This window comes from Clarias gariepinus, chromosome 16, assembly GCF_024256425.1.
Source record: "Clarias gariepinus isolate MV-2021 ecotype Netherlands chromosome 16, CGAR_prim_01v2, whole genome shotgun sequence".
Taxonomy (NCBI): Eukaryota; Metazoa; Chordata; class Actinopteri; order Siluriformes; family Clariidae; genus Clarias; species Clarias gariepinus.
The window spans coordinates 4905799-4924638 of record NC_071115.1 but is presented as its reverse complement, the minus strand read 5'-3'; the positions used below and the strand labels follow the sequence as shown (position 1 = coordinate 4924638).

Genomic DNA, 18840 nt, shown 5'->3' with positions numbered 1-18840 from the left:
CAAACATTTGCCCTACCCTACACTGATTGTTTGAACAGAGGACCAGGAAGACCATGCCATTGATGATTGAGTGTTTACTTTGTATGATCCTCGGTTTGCTACTTTGACTATGTTCATGGTTGTCCCCTTGGATCCTGTATGCTGGTAGACTTGGTGTGTATGACCCTTCACATGTTTTTGACCTTGTTTCGATTTGCCCTTTCTGGCCTGATTGTTTTTGCTCATTGGAAATACTTCCTGTAAATAGCTCATATGACCCCAATTCCAAAAAACTTTGGGAATTTTCAATAGAACTAAAAAGGTTATGTGTAAAATCTCTTCGTGTTGTACTACTGTATATTGAAAACTCTACAACAACTCATTCAATGATTTACCATGTAGAGTTAATTGTTTGCACTTATTTCAAACCTGATAGCTGCAACATTCTCCAGAAATAATTGGGACATGGCCAAAGTCAGATTAATACCAATGTGACAAGTAGAAATTACAAGGTGATGAGAGACAAGTGCTATTAAACAAATAAAGCATTCATGTATATTAATTTATTATTTAATTCTTTTTTCCTGTTGCAGCACGACTGTTCAGGCTGTAACAACGGTGAAAGAAATTGTGAATAAGCACGAGGATCACTTAAACACCGGTGAGGTTGTACCATACAAAATTAACAATACAAATCACAGCTATGTGAATATCTAGTTTTTGTTACCTTCTTTAAAAAATATTTGAAATCTTTGATGTTACAACATTTATGGTTTTATATTAAGTCCATGGGTTCTGTGCGGTAGAGACGTATAGAGACTTAATAAACTAATTTTACCCAGTAAACACTTATGATCGTAGGTCTGTGCCTCCAGAGCTGTCCTTTATCAAGAATGAACAAAAAAGTCATGAGACAAAAAGACAAATGAAACAAATCGCCCTCTGTACAGCTTTGGTGTAATGGAAACTTAATCTAATAGGGAAACGTAATCTAAGAGGAATTAGACAGAGAGTTTGCTTAGCATGCTTGAGTTAGCAGGACCGCTGTATGCATTCTACAAAGGACATTCCTGAAATTTCATTTGGGGTGAATAAATACCTTTTTGAATATTTATCGAATATCAAAAAGATAAAAACAATGAGATAATAAAATATCTAGTTTATGATCAAAAGAAAAAACACAACAAAGCAAATAGCTCTTAGTCAGTGCAGCCAGAAAGAGCAACATATAAGAAGTAATCCTGTCTAATCTACTTGTGCGATACACGGTGCTTCTTATATACAGTACTTTAAGTTACGCAGCTCTCATCTTCATCTGCAGTTCAAGTAGGGAAAATTTCACCCTATTTACTATAGCAATGCATAAAGATCAAAGCATTTCCCCATTGCAGACACGCTGGGTTTTATTTTCACACATGAGGAAATGATGCATGCATTTTGTTCATCTCTTCAACCGGTATATCATGACACAACTTTACGAGCGTGGGCAGCACTTCACACTGTGCCTTCTTCATTTGCTGAATCTTTCTCCACTTCCTTTTTCCCTCTCTGCTTATCCTCTTTTATTGACGTTGTGTGGGTTTGATGGGGATGATGTCATCAGGTAGAAAAAGTAGCGAGGCAGGGGTAGATGACATTTATGCACCTCTCACAACAATGGCCACAAAATTGTTGATAAACGCTTGGGCAGAATTGAATTTTGACAATCCTGGCTTAGCTATATATGGCTATAAATAAGTGAACTAATAAAACAGTAAATAAATTAATTGTTGGTAAATTTGCATTAACAGCATTAACGCCCTTGTGAAGAGCGACTTACATAAGTGAAACACTGTTGGCAAGGATTGGTTTAAAGATTGGCAGTAACTCGGCTGTACGGACATCTAGAAGTTCAATCTACCAGCTAGAAGCCAAAGCAGAGCAGCAGAGAAGATCATCAGGGTCTTTCTCCCCTCTATTGAGGACATCTACACCACACGCTGCATCCGCAAAGCCACCAGCATTGTGGCTGATCGGACACACCCCTCTCACACACACTTCACACTCCTGCCATCTGGAAAAAGGTACCGAAGCATTCGGGCACACACATCCAGACTGTGCAACAGTTTTTTTCCCACAAGCTATCCGCCTTCTCAACAAAAAGGGACTGGACTGATAAACACACACACACGCACACACACACACACACACACACATTATCACTCAGCTTAACTCAACTACCTTAAAACATTGGGACTGGACTGACTAATCAACACAAGCGCAAACACACTGACCTACACCACCAAACTATCATACACACCAACCTGTAAATGCTCTTTTGCACAATATTCATTACTGGACTACTTTTTGCGCTAGCTTCTTAACTTCTTAAATTCTTGTAACTACCTCAACTCATCACCTTAACACCTTATTATTACATTATGTTTTCTGTTAATTTATGTTGTAATTTTATGTTTAGATGTAGAATTTTAGAATTTTATGTTGCATGTAGCACCTTGGTCCTGGAGGAACGTTGTTTCGTTTCACTGTGTACTAACTGTATATGGTTGAAGTGACAATAAAGCCTACTTGAACTTGAACTTGCAATCTGGATCAGCTGCAGTGGACAAATGGTACACAGAGGCAGACCTGCCAGGAGTAAGTTGCAGTAATGCAGACCAGTCGCAAAATAATAATGGACTGAACAAGCGCCTGTGTGGAGAGAAATGGATGAATTCTTCTGATAGTATAAAAAAAGAATTAAACTAGAGCGTATTTAGCAATGTACTGTAAGCGGACAAGGACAGTTGATTGTCCAGGGTTACCCCCAGGTTGACTAGCAGTGACTGATGGTGTATAGTTATTGCTAACCAGTCAATATCAGCAACACTCCACAAGACCTGCTGTTTTTGATGCTCTGAGCCCATTCTCTAGCCATCACAACTTGGTTAATGTTAAAGTCGCTTCGATTTTTACTCTTGCCCATTACTCTTCCCTTGCCTCCTAATATGAGGTGATAACTGGTGCTATTCTGAGCATGTGCGTTACCACATCTGCTATTTCATCACGGACTGCAAATTAAAATAAAGTGCAAACGTGAAATTCTGCACGAAACTGGGCGAATCTGCCACAGAGACATTAGATGTGATTCGGCAAGTTTACGGCGGTGCAGCAATGAGTCGTTCGAGGCTTTTTGAGAGGCACACACACTTCAAGAACGAAAGAACATCACTGGAAGACGACAGGAGATCAGGAAGACCTTTCACAGAGCTCAACCCCCGAAAAATGTTGAGAACATTCGACAACTTGTGCATGAAGATTGTCGGAGAACAATCCACAACACTGTCATTGTCTGAATGTTATACGGAACAGTCCGTGCGATCCTCACGTGTGATTTGAACATGTGCTGTGGTCCTGCCAAGTTCTTCCACAGGCTACTGACCCGGGATCAGAAAAAACATTGTGTCAAAGTCTGCCAATATTGAAGATCATTACCCAAAGTCAAAGCAAAGAAAGTCTTCACAGTGGAAGAGACACGGTGGGGCAGGTCCACAGCTCGACCGAGTGCATGCTAATCATCTTTTTTGACATTCACGGCATTGTGCATTGAGGATTTGTCGCCAGGGGGCCAGACTGTGAATAGAGAATTTTACTGCCAGGTTTTAAGATGTCTGAGGGAGAACGTGTGGTGAAAGCGACTGGATCTGTGGCGCACGAATTACAAAACTTTTCGATACCCCCTTGGATATCTCACCCCTACCGCAGTGCCCCTGAAACTAGATAATAAATGTTTTTCACTTCACCAGTCTGTGGTTTTAATGTTATGGCTGATTTGTGTTGTGTGTATATACACACAGTTTAAGAATGTTGAAATACAGTTACAATTAGTTAAAATTTCCCTAATCTTAATCTATCTATCTATCTATCTATCTATCTATCTTTCTTTCTTTCCTTCCATCTTTCTATCACTGTATAAATAAATGATTATGAAGGCTGTTAACGTTTACACTCCGCGCCGACAGATGGCGCTATCGTCATACCCACTTCCGGTATAGAGATAATATTTCTACGTCGTCTTCTCTTCCTTTTTTTGTTATTGTACCTTACATTCAATTAACGCGTACAAATTTAAACATTTCATTTAAACCGTACAGTTATATCTATTTTAAATATCATATATTTTCTAATGCAAATCTTCGAATGGAACATGTTCGCTTTCAGTTAGCTTAATTTCTTTCCGACCTGTTTTCCGTTAAGGCCCGCCTTCTACGCTGTGATTCGGCAGGCTCGCACGCCTGTAAAGCACCGTCCAATCCTGGAAGACGACGCGTTGCGATGGTAGCCAATCCCCGTGTTGGGTGGGTGTGGCGTGTCGGAATACGGGTGGGGAGGAGCTAAACGTGTCCGCGTGTCGGTCTCGTGGGTTTATTTACAGCTGAGCACAGTTTATTGCTCAGTGTGGACATGTCGAGACATGTCCTCGGAATATAATGTGAAATAAAAAACAGTACGTATCTGGAGTTGCTGTTGGTGTCAGCTTCATTGAGAGTAAAGGTTTTGAGAATAAGAGTTTGCTTTAGTTTAGAAATCCAGCATGGAGGTGGAGAGAGACTTCATACTCACTCCTCCACCTAAAACTGTGCGCTTTGGGGACACTGTGGTCAACACTCTGGCCAAACTCAAGCAGGTGAGAGATCTCAGGCTTTATCTTGATCATGGATTTGTTTCTCGACTAAAACAACAGATGGTGAGATGTGTTTTTGTGTCTTTTTGTCCTTAAGGGAGACACTAGTGACTATGAGATGATAAAACATCAACTCTCAGACCCTGACATTAAGGTAAGTCTGTTGATCTACACCAGAGAGTAAAGTTAGTGATGTCAGGTTCGACAGCAAAGTCAATGTGAACCTGCTGGATCGTCACACAAAGGAATCCAGGAACTACAAGGGGTGTTCAGGTCAAACCGGGACTGTGCAGAACAACAGTATTGTTTGTGGCGTTGTTGGTTAGCACCTTGCATCTCTAGAGTCCGGGTTCGATTCCCGCCTTGGATGGGAATTAAACCCATGCCTTCTGCATGGCAAGCGAGAAACTTACCACTTACTCACCAATAACAGAACACAGTTATGAAAGTAAAAACCCGGCATGGGGTCGCCACACCGGAATATCTTGTCCACACAACAGCTTGGCGCAGGTTTTACGTCGGATGCCCTTCCTGACGCAACCCTCCCATTTTATCTGGGGTTAAGACTGGGCTTCGACTGCATCCAGTGGCTGGGGGGTTTGGGCACTGGCTGGGATTCGAACCCGGGCCTTCCGCATGCCAGGCGAAACACCTACATTACCACTGAACCACATATTCTCATCTGTACCTAGGTGAACACCCACCGGGATGCTGGAGCATGTTCTCCACTTGTGCAGGAAATATTTGCAGGAGAGGCTAGATATGGTGGCACAGCTTCAAGAACTAAGGAGAGTAGAAAGCAATGTTAAGAGTCTTTTAGAAAGGGGAGTCACTGATTAGGGAAGAAAGCATTGTTAAGATTGAGAAAAGACTGGACTGTTATCACCTAAATGAGGATGGGACAAACTTATCATTTTAATTCATACACATTCACATTTCTTACAAACTTTCATAATTTCTTTTGATTGTGTAAAGCTGCTTTGCAACAATGACAATTGTTAAAAGCGCTGTACAAATTGAATTGAAATTGGACTGGAAAGTCGTCTTTAAAGGACAGATCTATCGGTGATGCAGCTTATAGAGCACCAACTAGATGCTGAGAGAGAAACGTGTTGAGATGAGTGTGTGGAAGTGCCAGATGAAGAGTTTAAGACACTGAACAAGTCAAGGGAAGAAAAGGAAGCATTAGATGTTTTAAGGAAGGCTGGGCTGAAAAATCTGATTTAAGGAGCCGGGAAGATGAGGGAGAATAAGACCAACCTACTGGATATTAACCACCGCTAAACAACGAAGAAGAAGTAAAAAAGCGACCAGTCCTTGAACCAACCATTTTATCCACAAAGAGATTCAGATTGTTGCAAGTGTCAGAAACAGCAGAGCAACGAGAGTCGGTCCTAACTCAGTAATGATTACGATATGCATGTTAAAGGGCTGCTGAAACGACAGAGCAGACTGAAGAACGTCTACGGAAAAAATGGATACGTCGACCCGAGCACATACCCACTAAAACCAAGAATCCCCTCCTACACTAATCCTAGTGTTTCACTAGAACTTGGATGCCATTAAGGAAGAAAGTTTTCTCAGTACGCCAGAACCATGATCAGACTGCCTGCTTCACATCTGGAACACTGGCCTCCTAGGAACACCTTTAACATGTAGGAATGGCTTAAACAAGGTCAGGACTGAGTTCCTGTAACGTGCAAGTAGTGCAGTGGGCAGTATGAAGTTGTGCACTTTTTTCGGTGATCAAGTCAGGTGGATATTTTTTTATATCCTTATTTGAGGGCATTATGTAGTTTTCACTGTTCATGTTGACATCATGGGGTAAAAAATCGATATGAATGATGACATTTGTCCCCAAAAAATACTGGGTAGAATAATTCTGCAGGTAGCATTGCTTTCACACACCTGTTACTGAGATGACAAATCCCGGTTTGACTTGAACACCCAGAGTAAAGGCTCTCCTCAACCAGATGTTTATTATAGACATTTATAGGATAAACCGATTCATTTAGCAGCTCTGTTGTTTGTCAAATATATATATATATATATAATTTAAACGTGTATAATTGTCTTGTTATTCTGAGAAATAATGGAGTCGGTCAGCATTGTAAAAGTTTTCTCAGATCACTTTTAACATCTTTTATGAAAAAAAAATATATATTTGACTTAAGGGTGTGCTGGATTACAAAAAATCAACAATTTGGTGAACTAATAAAGCTGAGTTACTGTCGCCATTTAGAAGATTAATTCCCTGTAACAGCGCACCTTGAAGTGTTTGCTAATGATAACATATTTCATTTCAATACTTTTTTTTGGCACTGGAGACTCTATGTTCTCACAATAAAATCTATCTCATGGAAAATGTCACCAGATCAAAGACTGTTTGTTTGTCTTTTGTTAAATAAAAGACGATGACGTATGAGAACGAGCGCCGGAGATTTGCTGCTGTTAAAGAAAATGTACCAACACCCTCTGACCGATCAGAATCCACGTGTTAAACGTGCTAATTACTTTCTCCCAACAGGACGCTCAGATCATCAGCTGGCTGCAGGAGTTCAGGTCGTGCGTCACGCAACTCGGGAAAGAACACGAACAGCTGATCTACATGGTTCTGGTAAGGAGGGTCACCACAACGGGGGAAGGGGGAAAGCGTAACACGTTTTGACACGTTTCAATTCTAACACGCTTCATCATGTGCTGGTTAACTTATTACTCGCACAGTTTGTACAGAGACACTTTTTAATATAGTATCAAATATAATAATATAAAGTTTGTTTAATATCTGCATTGAAATTCTATTGGTTTAATTGTTATTATTATAACTTTTAAAAATTAGTCCCGCCTCTTAAATGCCGAAATGTGATTTGGGTTGTGTCGACCTGTTTTTTAAGTTTAGTGTTTTAATTAAATAGTTTTTTTTACAAAAATGTCTTCTTATGAATTTTAGCATTTTTACTTGGTTCTATTCTGTAACTTGTTTTTGTTTTGATTGTTCTTTAACTCTTATGAACAGTTTTATGCATTACATATATACAGCAAAAATAATTATACGGAAAAATTGTTGTTTTTATTATTTTTGTTTATTTCTATATAATGTTGAATGCATAGTATGTTATAAAATCTTTTTTTGTCTTGTTAGTTTTTATGTATCTCTTTTTTTTTTTTCTTCTTCTTCTTCTTTCTATATAAAAATTAAATCTTTTGCATATGCATAAACACGTATGTTGTGTGCTTTCTGCCAGAGGCTGCCGTGGCTCGGGCGGAGTCCTGCAGTGGTGGACGAATATCTGGCGTTCCTCAGTAACCTCATCTCCGCCCAGACCGTGTACCTGAGGTCGTGTCTCAAAACACTCGTCTCTAATTTCACGCCCAGTGAGTTTCTTTCTGCCCCTCTTTATCCAACAGCATGTGCTTATAGTCGGATTAAACTCTGGTGTGAGCTGACGTGCTGATGTTTCATCGTCTCTTACAGGAAGAGTGAAAATCCAGGAAGGGAACGTGGACATATCAGATTCGGATGATGACGATGAGAGTGAGTGTGTGAGCTTTAAGTTTTAAAGTCAGCTTTAGAATTGTTGGCACCCATCACAAACAAGGATGAATAACACACATTAAAAAAAGATTTATTTTAACTAAATTTTCAAATACAGAATTCTATTTTGCATGCACCCATCATGCATAGTGTCCACTGTACAAGCCTCTGGAGACAGTGTTATGATCTGGAGTTGCTCAGGTCTAGACTCATCAACGTTATGTGGCAATAAAATGAAGTCATCTGACCACCTGAATGTCCAGTAGTTTTTCTCTCAGTGTGAAAATAATTTTTACGCATAAACTGGACATCGCAGACTCCTGACCTTAACCAGAGTCTTTGGGACGATTTTAGGGAGTGGTTCGACTGTCCCATCATAAATGTAAGATAAGATCTTGACCTGAAATAAAAGCCACACTAAACAGGAATAAATGTTACGACATTGCATAAGGGTCGTAAAACAAAGCCACAGTGAATGCATGTTGTAATCAAAACTAAAGTTGATCCAGGGTAATATTGAAGTGTGTAACTTGTTTTGGGTCAGGACGTGTGTAAGATTTATCAAATAATTATTAGGACACAGTAAAGGCACAATAATGTAGTGTCCATAAAAATATCATCTTAATATTTTTTCTTTTCTTTTTTTCCCTCTTATTAAATGGTGGTTTTAAGTTGCTTTTACTTTCCTTTTCTGTTTTTTTATTTTACCATTTGAATTATTGTCATTGTAGAATGTATTAATTTTATCTCTTTTTAATTTAGAAGCACTTTAAAAGGTGCTTTATACAGTAAATCAATTCTTGTGTTTTTTGCTCTTGTCTGGTGATTATTGAGATGATAGATTCTGTTACTTAGAAACAGTTTCCACATGTTTATAATTAGCAATAATTCTGTAAAAAAAAAAAAGTGTCATTGCACCAATTTAGAAAAATGTTAACGCTTAGAGGATTCCAGAAGAATGAAGGAGAAGAGTAGTGGAAGCTAGGTTAAGCGGGAAGGTGAGCATTTGTGAGCAGCAATATGGTTTTATTCCTAGAAAGAGTACATCAGATACAGTATTTGCTTTGAGGATGCTGGTGGAGAAGTACAGAGAAGGTAATAAAGAGTTGCATTGTGTTTTTGTAGCTTTAGAAAAGGCGTACGACAGGGTGCCGATAGAGCTGTGGTGCAGAGAAGTATGTTAGTGGTGCAGGACATGTATGAGAGCTGTTAGACCGTGGTGAGATGTGCTGTAGGTGAAGAGTTCAAGGTGGAGGTGGGTCTGCATCAAGGATCGGCTCTAAGCCACTTTTTGTTTGCTCTGGTGATGGACAGGATGACAGATGAGGTAAGACAGGAGTCCCCATGGACTATGATGTTTGTAGATGACATTGTGCTTTGTAGCGAGAGCAAGGAACAGGTGGAGGAAAATTTAGAGAGGTGGAGGTATGCTCTGGAAAGCAAAGGACTGAAGGTTAGCCGCAGTAAGACGAGATGCATGTGTGTGAATGAGAGGAACCCAAGAGGAACGGTGAGGATACAGGGAGCAGAGGTAAAGAAGGTGCAGGACTTTAAGTACTTAGGGTCAACGGTCCAGAGCAACGGACAGTGTGGAAAGGAGGTGAAGAGGTGGGTGCAGGCAGGTTGGAATGGGTGGAGAAAAGGTTCAGGTGTGTTGTAAGGAAAGGTGTACAGGACAGTGGTGAGACCAGCGATGCTCTGCGGCTTAGAGACAGTGGCGCTGAAGAAAAGACAGAAGGCAGAGTTGGAGGTAGCAGAGCTGAAGATGTTGAGGTTCTACTTGGGAGTGACAAGTATGAATAGGATTAAGAACGAGTTCATCAGAGGGACAACCCACGTTAGATGTTTTGGAGATAAAGAGGCCAGATTGAGGTGGTTTGGACGTGTTCAGAGGAGAGATGGTGAATATATCGGTAGAAGGATGCTGAGGTTGGAACTGCCAGGCAGGAGGTCTAGAGGAAGACCAAAGAGGAGATTTATGGATGCAGTGAGAGAGGACATGAAGTTAGTTGGTGTGAGAGAAGAGGATGCAGAGGATAGGGTTAGATGGAGGCAGATGATTCGCTGTGGCGACCCCTGAAAGGGAACAGCCGAAAGACAAAGAAGAAGAGGTTAACGTTTGTAGTAAACATCTCTTTCTAAATTTTCAGACCTGCCCAGGATATTCGATCACTGTCACCAGGCCTTGCAGATGATCGCAAGATACGTCCCATCGTAAGTTACCAAAAAAAGATCACAGCTTATCTTCATCTGTTTTTTTTTCCCTTCTTTTTCTTCTTGTCATTGTTCGAGTCATCAGGCACGAGGTGTACGTGGAGCATCTGATAGTGGAACTTAATTTAAGAAAGGAGCACAACACTTCAGATTAGATCAGGATGTGCTGTCAGGTTTTGTATGCTTGCTTATTCTGCATGTGAAAGATGCTCACGCTAATGATAGATACACGTCATTTAACATCCCTCATCACCGCAGATTTTCAGTATTAAATGAGATTTGTAACCTGGTGATTTTTTTTTTTTTTTCTCATCTGTTGTGTTGATTTATTTATTGATTTATTTATTTCTGAGAGTGTTGTTTTTCTTTGTAGTACCAGCCGGTTCCTGATGCCGATCCTCAGTGACAACTTCCCTTTTGTACAAAAATCATCCAGAACACTGGTACCTCCTGGTTTTATCTCTTACTTAATTTGTATTTAATCAAATAAAATTTAATTTTAATTTAGAGTTTTCCAAAAATTGTTAAAATGACTTTAGTTTTCCATTATTTTGTTTGTTCTAAATTAAGTTGATTTAATTTTTGAGTAGTCGAGCTAATTCTGTTTTAAATATTATATCTTGTATTTTATTTATTATTTCATTTGTTTTGGCTGTGAGTTTGAGGATCTGAGTTTATCTAACGAGTGTGTGTGTTTTGCAGGAATGTTATGTTCATAACCTGCTCCGGATCACGGTCTATGTGCCGGCTCTGAGACAGGACGTGCTGGAGCTCATTATCAGCAAGATGGTCAATCTAGATGTACGGCATTAGTGTTCTCATTCTTCAATTTCTTTTACTGAGGAAACAAAATTCTGCCTTTAGTAAAGATTAAGTAAAAATGCCTTTTTGCTTTTATTTATTCTAAATTTGATTTTGATGAGCTTATCTTAAGTTTAACTTTGAATGTGTAGGAGTATTCGAACGCAGGCTGGGGTCAGTATTTGAGTGATGGATAACCTGTTGTTGTTGTTGTTGTTGTTTGGGCATGGTAGGTGAGCGCCCCACGCAGTGAGATCGAGGAAATGGAGAGTTTGAGAGAACAGAACCACGGAGCAGGTACTCAGGATGACTGCCTGTTCAACATGGTGAGCTTCTACATGACAGATCAAAGTATTTGTAAAGAAGTAAACACAACATGTTTGGTCCAGAGCTCGCACTGTGTCGATTAGCGCAAGAAGAAATCTCGATTCTTAATATTTTTTTTCCTTTCATTGATTATTATTATTATTTAGCTGTTTCTCATTCTCATTTTTTATACATATCTTGTTTCTTCTACTGTATTAATATTTTCTCTCATTCATAAATATGATATAAGCATCCATTCTCACTCCTTCTTTTTTATTCATGCCTTTTTTTACTCTAGAACTTCTCTTTGTGCTAATCCCCATCTTTTTTTTTTTTTTTTACTTTCTCTAAGGATGAGGACGAGATGTCTCCACACGATGGCGCTCAGCAGATGTTTCACTCTGTAGCTGAGAGACTGGACACGCTGATGTTGGTGTTGTTGACCTTCATTAAGGACCAGAGCCACGTTAACGGTGAGCGTCTCACGTCTCGCCACACTTGAAGTTCTGTGTTCTCCGCGACATAACACAAGACGTGTGTTTTATACGAATGTATGGAGTGTTTATTAGAAAGGAGCAAGGTCTAACTTTTAATGTGGCGTACTAATTTTGTTGAATAAATTTACAGTAAATACATTTCTGTACAGGTGTCTTGGATGTCGAGCGAGTTAAAACCATGTACAGAGATCTGGTGTGTGTGTTCGATAAGCTGGTCCTACCCACACACGCTTCCTGTCATGTGCAGTTTTGCATGTTTTACCTGTGCAGCTTCCGCCTGGTGAGTGACCCCTGTTCCTGTGTTTAGTCACACATTTTTGAATATGGAATCTGTATACTAATATATATATATGTGTGTGTGTGTCTGATGTGGTCAGGCTTTAGCCGAAGCCTTTCTGGATCACCTGTGGAAGGTGTTACAGAGCCCGTCTCAGCCCGCTGTCCTCCGCCAGGCCGCCGCCGCCTACATGGGCAGCTTCCTCGCCAGAGCCAAGTTCATTCCCATAGCGTACGTATCCGTCTCCGGTCTCTCGAGTCCGCTTAGAGTTGCTTTACTTTATACGTGTCTAAGAATTCCGACACGCCCACATGATCATCCACACCCATATAGATGGGGATCATTTTTAACTCACCCTCTTATATGGATTCAGACACGTCTGCGTAATTAGCCATGCCCCCATAGAGACACTTTATAAAGTAAAGTAGTTCTTAAATGATAAACTCTGACACACCCACAATATCAGCCACTCCCATTAGAGTTACTTTTATTATAATTATATAGATTCAACCACAGCCACTTTAAATTTTATCCATGGACTCAAAAACCTCTTCACATTTCCAACTGACATACATGTCATCTGTACAACCTGTGTACACACATTACAGGACGGTGAGGGCGTGTCTGGACCTGCTGGTCCCATGGCTTCATCTCTACATAGACAGCCAGGACTCGGGTTCTAAAGCATTCTGTGACGTTTCTCTGCACGGACCGTTCTATGCCTCCTGCCAGGCCGTGTTTTACACACTCATCTTTAGACACAAGGCCATCCTGGAGGGCAACATGAAGAAAGGTATGTCAGATCTTCATCCTTCTTATAGATTAATTTGATGGCCTTGTGTCGCCCTCGGCTTGCTCACCAGGGACAAACTGACCATTTTGATTCATACAAATTCACATTTCATACAAACCTAAATAATTCTTTTGACTATGTAAAGCTGCTTTGCGGCAATGAAAATTGCTAAAAGCGCTATACAAATAAAATTGAATTGAAAAATTGAATTTGTCCCATCACAAATATAACTATTCATCCTTCACATCATCTCATCGCCTTATTGAATGCTCAGTCAGAAGGTGTTTTCTATAACAGCACATCTGTAGTGCAGCTGCATGTCACAGGATCTTATTAATGCAGTCATTATCATATACTGTGTGTGTGAGTGGGTGTATACTGTATTGTCTTGTTAACCTCAAGAGAGGCAAAAGAGAAGCTGGTGAGAGATTGAATATTTTTCAAGATGTAAGTTATTCAGGAACTAATTAACTAGTAAACGGAAAAATATGACAATATTATTTAATGAATAAATATTAGTAAATAGTAAGTAGAATAAAAAAAGAGTAAAGTGCTGTGGTATAAAAGGAATAAAACATTTCAGGATATGCCATTGTAGGAAAAAAATCAACATTTACACAGAGTAAGTCCATGTTGCATCAGGGCACATTAGACACTATTGCATCGTTGATTAGTTTCCTATAATAGCACATCTGAAATGACTAATCTGGCTGCGTTTTGGATTTCTTGTTTTTTAATCAAGCTTTTCCAACACATATTCCAAATTCGACATTAAAACAACTGACACTTTATACAATTATCCATGTTTGTATTAAAAAAAAAAAAGTTTTTCTCAAAGATTCTTTTGTAAACAAATACTATAATGTGTAAAAGAATTAGTGTTTTGTTTTTCGTGTGTGTGTGTGTGTGTAGGATTGGCCTATTTACAGAGTTTGAATCTGGAGCGGATCGTCATGAGTCAGCTGAACCCACTGAAAGTGTGTCTGCCAGCCGTTACAAACATGTTTGCTGCCATCATGAGGTACACACATTTACACACAAACACACATTTTAAAGCTGCATTAGTTTACTCTACTACTTTGATAGCTAGTCAGCAAAGCAGGTAGTAAAGATGCCATCTAGTTAGTCATAGAATATAGCAAGTAGAGAAGGGAGGGGGGGAACAATACAGTTACATATTACAATTCTTTTGTGACTCCCAAAATCACTTTTTAAAAAAAAAGGATTTTAAAATAACATTTAGATTTGTTCGTGTTTGAAGTGGTGCTAATCCAAAATTATTGGCATAGCATCCTATGTGGTAGTTGCATTATTTGCCAAGTTTGTTTAAAATTGTTGGGGGGAATCTGGATATTTATAAAATCTTGATATTTTATAAATAATAATAATATTGTATCAGGAGGTCTTTGGATATTCCCATCCCTGATAGCAGATAATTTAGCAGTATGATGTGATTTTGAAACAAATATGATGCAGTGTAATGTCGTTGCATCATCATTTTCTGTGTGCCATTATAACAAAACAGACAAGTTATAGTAAGGTTAAATCAACATATGTATATAAAAAATAACAAAAAAATATATTTTTTATAGCGTTGGGTTGTGTATTCTTTCTTAGTAACACTATCAATAATCTTTTTTACTTTTCTGTTCATGCAGGAAATATCAGCTGGTGTTCTGCTACACGATCATCGAACGAAACAACCGCTACATGTTGCCTGTAGTGAGAAGCTCAGTGGGCGGAGACTCTCTGGCCACCAATACCAATCCTCTGGACACGTTTTTCCCCTTTGACCCTTACCTATTAAAAAGGTCAGTGCTAAGTAAATACTTAATAAAGTCATTTTTTAAAGTACAGTTTTCACATATCTATACTTGAGTAATTTTATTCCACTGAAACTCTATAACAGTTAACTGTACTTTATACTTCACTGCATTTTAACATGGTGTCATATTACATTTAACAACAAATCTCGCCAATTGCAGACCATTATACCCAATAATATCCTCCCACTGTGACGCACCCTATCATGTAAGAGATGTTTGAAATCAGAAGCAGAAACAGCACTGTCACGATGAGAGAGTTTTACATATTTTTACTCTGCCTTTAAAGCCACAGTAGGATAATATAAACTCACTACTTTTAATACTTAAGTATATTTGAAGGTAAGTACTTAAAGTGAAAATTTAAATGGCGCACTTCAACTTTTACTTGAGTAAACTTTAACCTCTCTACCTTAACTCAAGTACTATTATCTGGCCATGTAGTGAAGTCTGGAGGACAGACACAAGCATCTGATCACTTTCGCCACCATACAGCTGCACATCAAATAATTGGTTTCAGCTCATGTTGTGCAAATTGGAGTGTTGTCCGAGTGTTAGCTGTTTACCTTTGTGATGTTTTTGTTTCAGATCTGGACAATATTTCGAATCGATCTATCAGGTGTGGGAAGAGCCGAGCGACTGTATGGCACCTCCGAAGAAAGAAGCCACAAAAGTAAATTGGTTTTGTGCTTTTTGAAAGTGTTTGGTAGCACATTTAGTGTTCGCACTTACCTAGTTGTACAATCTAGTTGCTGCCCCTCATTTCTTCAAATGAAATGAAATTAAATTAAAGAAATGGGAACAAACATTTTACTGTGATAGGCTACAACATGCCTGAGAAAGATAACATTTAAAAATTGGTTGTTTATGTAATAACCTTTGCAGCAACCTCATTTCATCTCACTTTTTTGTCCCAACCACTCAGTATTCAACATCACCAGTACTGTATACTAATCACCGGCCTCATCACCCGTCATGATCCGCACCTGTTTCTCACTAGTTTATGTCTTAAGTTAGATGTTTTTAAGCTTGAATGATTCATAGGTTACTGTAACAAGGTTAATAAACAAAACCTGCTTAGTTACAGGGACTGGACTGAAATTGAGAGCCATTGAGAGGCTAAATCAAATTGAGAAGTCTGGAGAACTATTCCTTAAGACTACATAAAAAAAAAAAACAGTCTGGCAAAACTGTGGGGGAGCTAAATACGTCAGCACAGTAGTGTCCACAATACACAAACCATGTTATAATAAATATAAGAAATACCTTTAACATTGACTGTAAAATAGGTCCAAGCTTACAAATATAATAATAAAGAAATCTAAAAATTCAGAGATATTCTGTACAGTGCTTTATTCACAAATTACCACCTGTTTATTTATTACACACTTTTACTTTCTCAGAATTCTACAGAAGAAGAGGACGACTTCCTACATGGCACAACGCCTCAGGCCGACATGGTGATGGGGTCGTACGAGTCGCACTTTCGCAGCCCCAGCAGTGTGGGTTCTCCTCCTATTGCCTTCCTCCAACGTCCCTTCTGACACACACACACACACACACACGGACTGACAGACTGAGATGATATCTTTTCTTCAGACCATCCTGAAGTGCATTCTCTTACTTCACACACAATCTCACAATACAGATCCTTCCTAAGGACTTTGGGAGTATTTGTACAGTTGTGTAACGTATTAAAGAAGAGCTCAGATGATGGAAGAATAAAGTAATGTAAATTATTAAATTTTATATTTAAAGAAAAGAACGCAAATGTCACAAATGAGTTATTCAAATGCATTTAAATGTCCATAATCTTCAGTGGCCTGCTGGCTACCTATAGCTAACCTGACTGCCTTGCTGAGGGGATTTATTATTATTATTTTTTTTACATTTACTGTTTGCTACATCCTGACCTTAACAGGAGCTTATCTGATGCTCAAATGTTTAGCTAACTCTCTCAAGCTAACCCAAAAATATTTCTGAAAGGACATTCATTTAATATTTAAGAATACTATAGCCAGATAGCTAATGGAAGCTAAACTGACAGAAATGACAGAAACTTCCCATTAGCCAACTTGACATGCTTTCTGAGAGGCTCTACTGTATATTGTTCATGTTCATTGACTGTTTGCCATATTCAGTGTTTGTGATCTCGAATAATCTGTGCTAATTATTAGCTAATCTGACAGGCAGGATTTTTAAGATATATTTATGAATGCTAATAACCCCCATAGCTAAGGCCAGTCAGGCAATATGGAAGAAAGATTTTCTGTGTAACTGTTCATATTTAACTAGCATTATTGAGAGATATTTTTTTTATTATGTTATAATGCTACTTGCTTCATTTCTTTAGTTTGTTAAGAAAAGATTGAGCTAAATGCTAGAGAAAACATGTTTGTAAATAAAAAAAATCACATTGTGTGGACTTTTGTGCAATTAAACCCATTAATTTGTCAGCTCTGGATTTTTTTTCTTCAGATATTTATAGGAATACAGGAAACTGTAAAGGTGTTTACTAAGGTGACATTAAAATTGCTGAAATTAAACAATATTCTCAGGTATTTGTTTTTTTTCTAACTGTAGTTTTTTTGTTTTGTTTTTTGCATTAAAGGTTTAAAAATGTACCTACATTGCATTTTGTTAAATAAATAAAAAAAAAAACTGAGGATAATAGGTGATAGTGTTTTCCACTGCAAGGTGCTAAAGTCCTGAAGTTACATCACATTTTTCCCCTTAAACACTTCTTTCTTTGTTGCTATAAAAATGCATTCCTTCTAAATGAGACAGGTAAAGCGTGAGGTCTAAATCTCTTGTTCACGTATCCGACACCCATACTGGCACTATTTTCTTCGACATAATTGACCTTTGATTTCAGCACACACTGTGGTGGCCCGTTCATGTGTGGAAATGATTCTCATGCTCCCAGAACTATTCTTTTACAATTTAAGTCCTGAAATATACCCATACCATCAGAGGAAAAACAACTAGATGAGATAACCTGCTCATTCAGTACATTCAGGTCGTCAGCTGACTTCATTTTATTGTCTTAGACCTGAGCAACCGAAGCAACCCTGGATCATAACACTGCCTCCAGAGGCTTGTACAGTGAAGACTATGCATGATGGTTGCTTCCCTTCTTACCCCAATGCGCACTCTGGAATAGGGTCAATCTGGACTTAGCAGACCTTTTTCCATTGTTCCAAAGTCCAATTTTTATGCTTCCTAGATAACTGAAGCCCTTTTTTTAAATTAGTTCCACTTACAAGTGGTTTTCTTATGGACACACAGCTGTTTAGTTCTGATCCTGTGAATTCTCATCACATTGTGTGTGTGTAAAAATGCTCTTACTTTCACTATTAAACCTAGCTACAGCTTTTACTGCATTTCTTTTGACTATGCAACTTCACCAGGCATTTAAGTGATCTCTGATCATGCTTATTCATGATTTTTATTTTTTCTACAAAGTTGACCATTCAGCAGTATGCTTCCAGATTTAAATAATACATTGGACAGTTCTTAACCCAATTCCATTAATTTAAATGTTTGTTTAATGAGGTCCACTAAGTTGACTCTTCTAAAAGGTCCCGAATTAAGATGTAACGTTAATGTAACCTTAATGTAACCTTGTAAAAAAGGTTTTACATTTTTAGTTTATTTTTTTGTTGGGAATTCTATTCAATTCAGTTTAATTGCATTATTCTAGTACAAATCCTCTTGTTGTATCTTATTTTTCCATTTTAGGTCACAGACAGTTGAATAAGCATATAATTGCTTATCATACTGTGTATGGTTGTGTAAGAGACAAATAATATTTTGAATTATTATTATTATAATTTTTTTTTATTTTATTCCATGCTCAGAATGTCTTGCCACCAGTCTATAGAATAAAAATATGCCATATTTGGATTTTAACCTTTTAACTCTAACTTTGACTTGAATAAATATGACAGAA

At 38.4% G+C, this 18840-nt stretch overlaps 1 protein-coding gene across 1 annotated transcript; it reads left to right on the top strand.

Moving 5' to 3' along the window:
- The first annotated feature begins 4136 nt into the window (after positions 1-4136).
- On the top strand, positions 4137-17344 carry rrn3 (RRN3 homolog, RNA polymerase I transcription factor). Its single transcript, XM_053514016.1, has 17 exons — positions 4137-4645; positions 4740-4796; positions 7170-7259; positions 7888-8017; positions 8118-8177; positions 10328-10391; positions 10765-10834; positions 11094-11192; positions 11426-11518; positions 11851-11971; positions 12145-12275; positions 12373-12503; positions 12881-13065; positions 13978-14086; positions 14724-14876; positions 15477-15561; positions 16292-17344. Exons 1-17 carry the CDS (start codon positions 4553-4555, stop codon positions 16430-16432), a joined length of 1812 nt encoding a protein of 603 aa, XP_053369991.1. The 5' UTR covers positions 4137-4552; the 3' UTR covers positions 16433-17344.
- The last annotated feature ends 1496 nt before the right edge of the window (positions 17345-18840 follow it).

Coding starts and splice junctions, on each gene's coding strand:
- rrn3 (XM_053514016.1), top strand. CDS start 4,553: ATGGAGGTGGAGAGAGACTTCATACTCACTCCTCCACCTAAAACTGTG. Junction 12,504..12,880: donor GCCAAGTTCATTCCCATAGC/GTACGTATCCGT, acceptor CACACATTACAG/GACGGTGAGGGCGTGTCTGG. Junction 15,562..16,291: donor CGAAGAAAGAAGCCACAAAA/GTAAATTGGTTT, acceptor TTACTTTCTCAG/AATTCTACAGAAGAAGAGGA.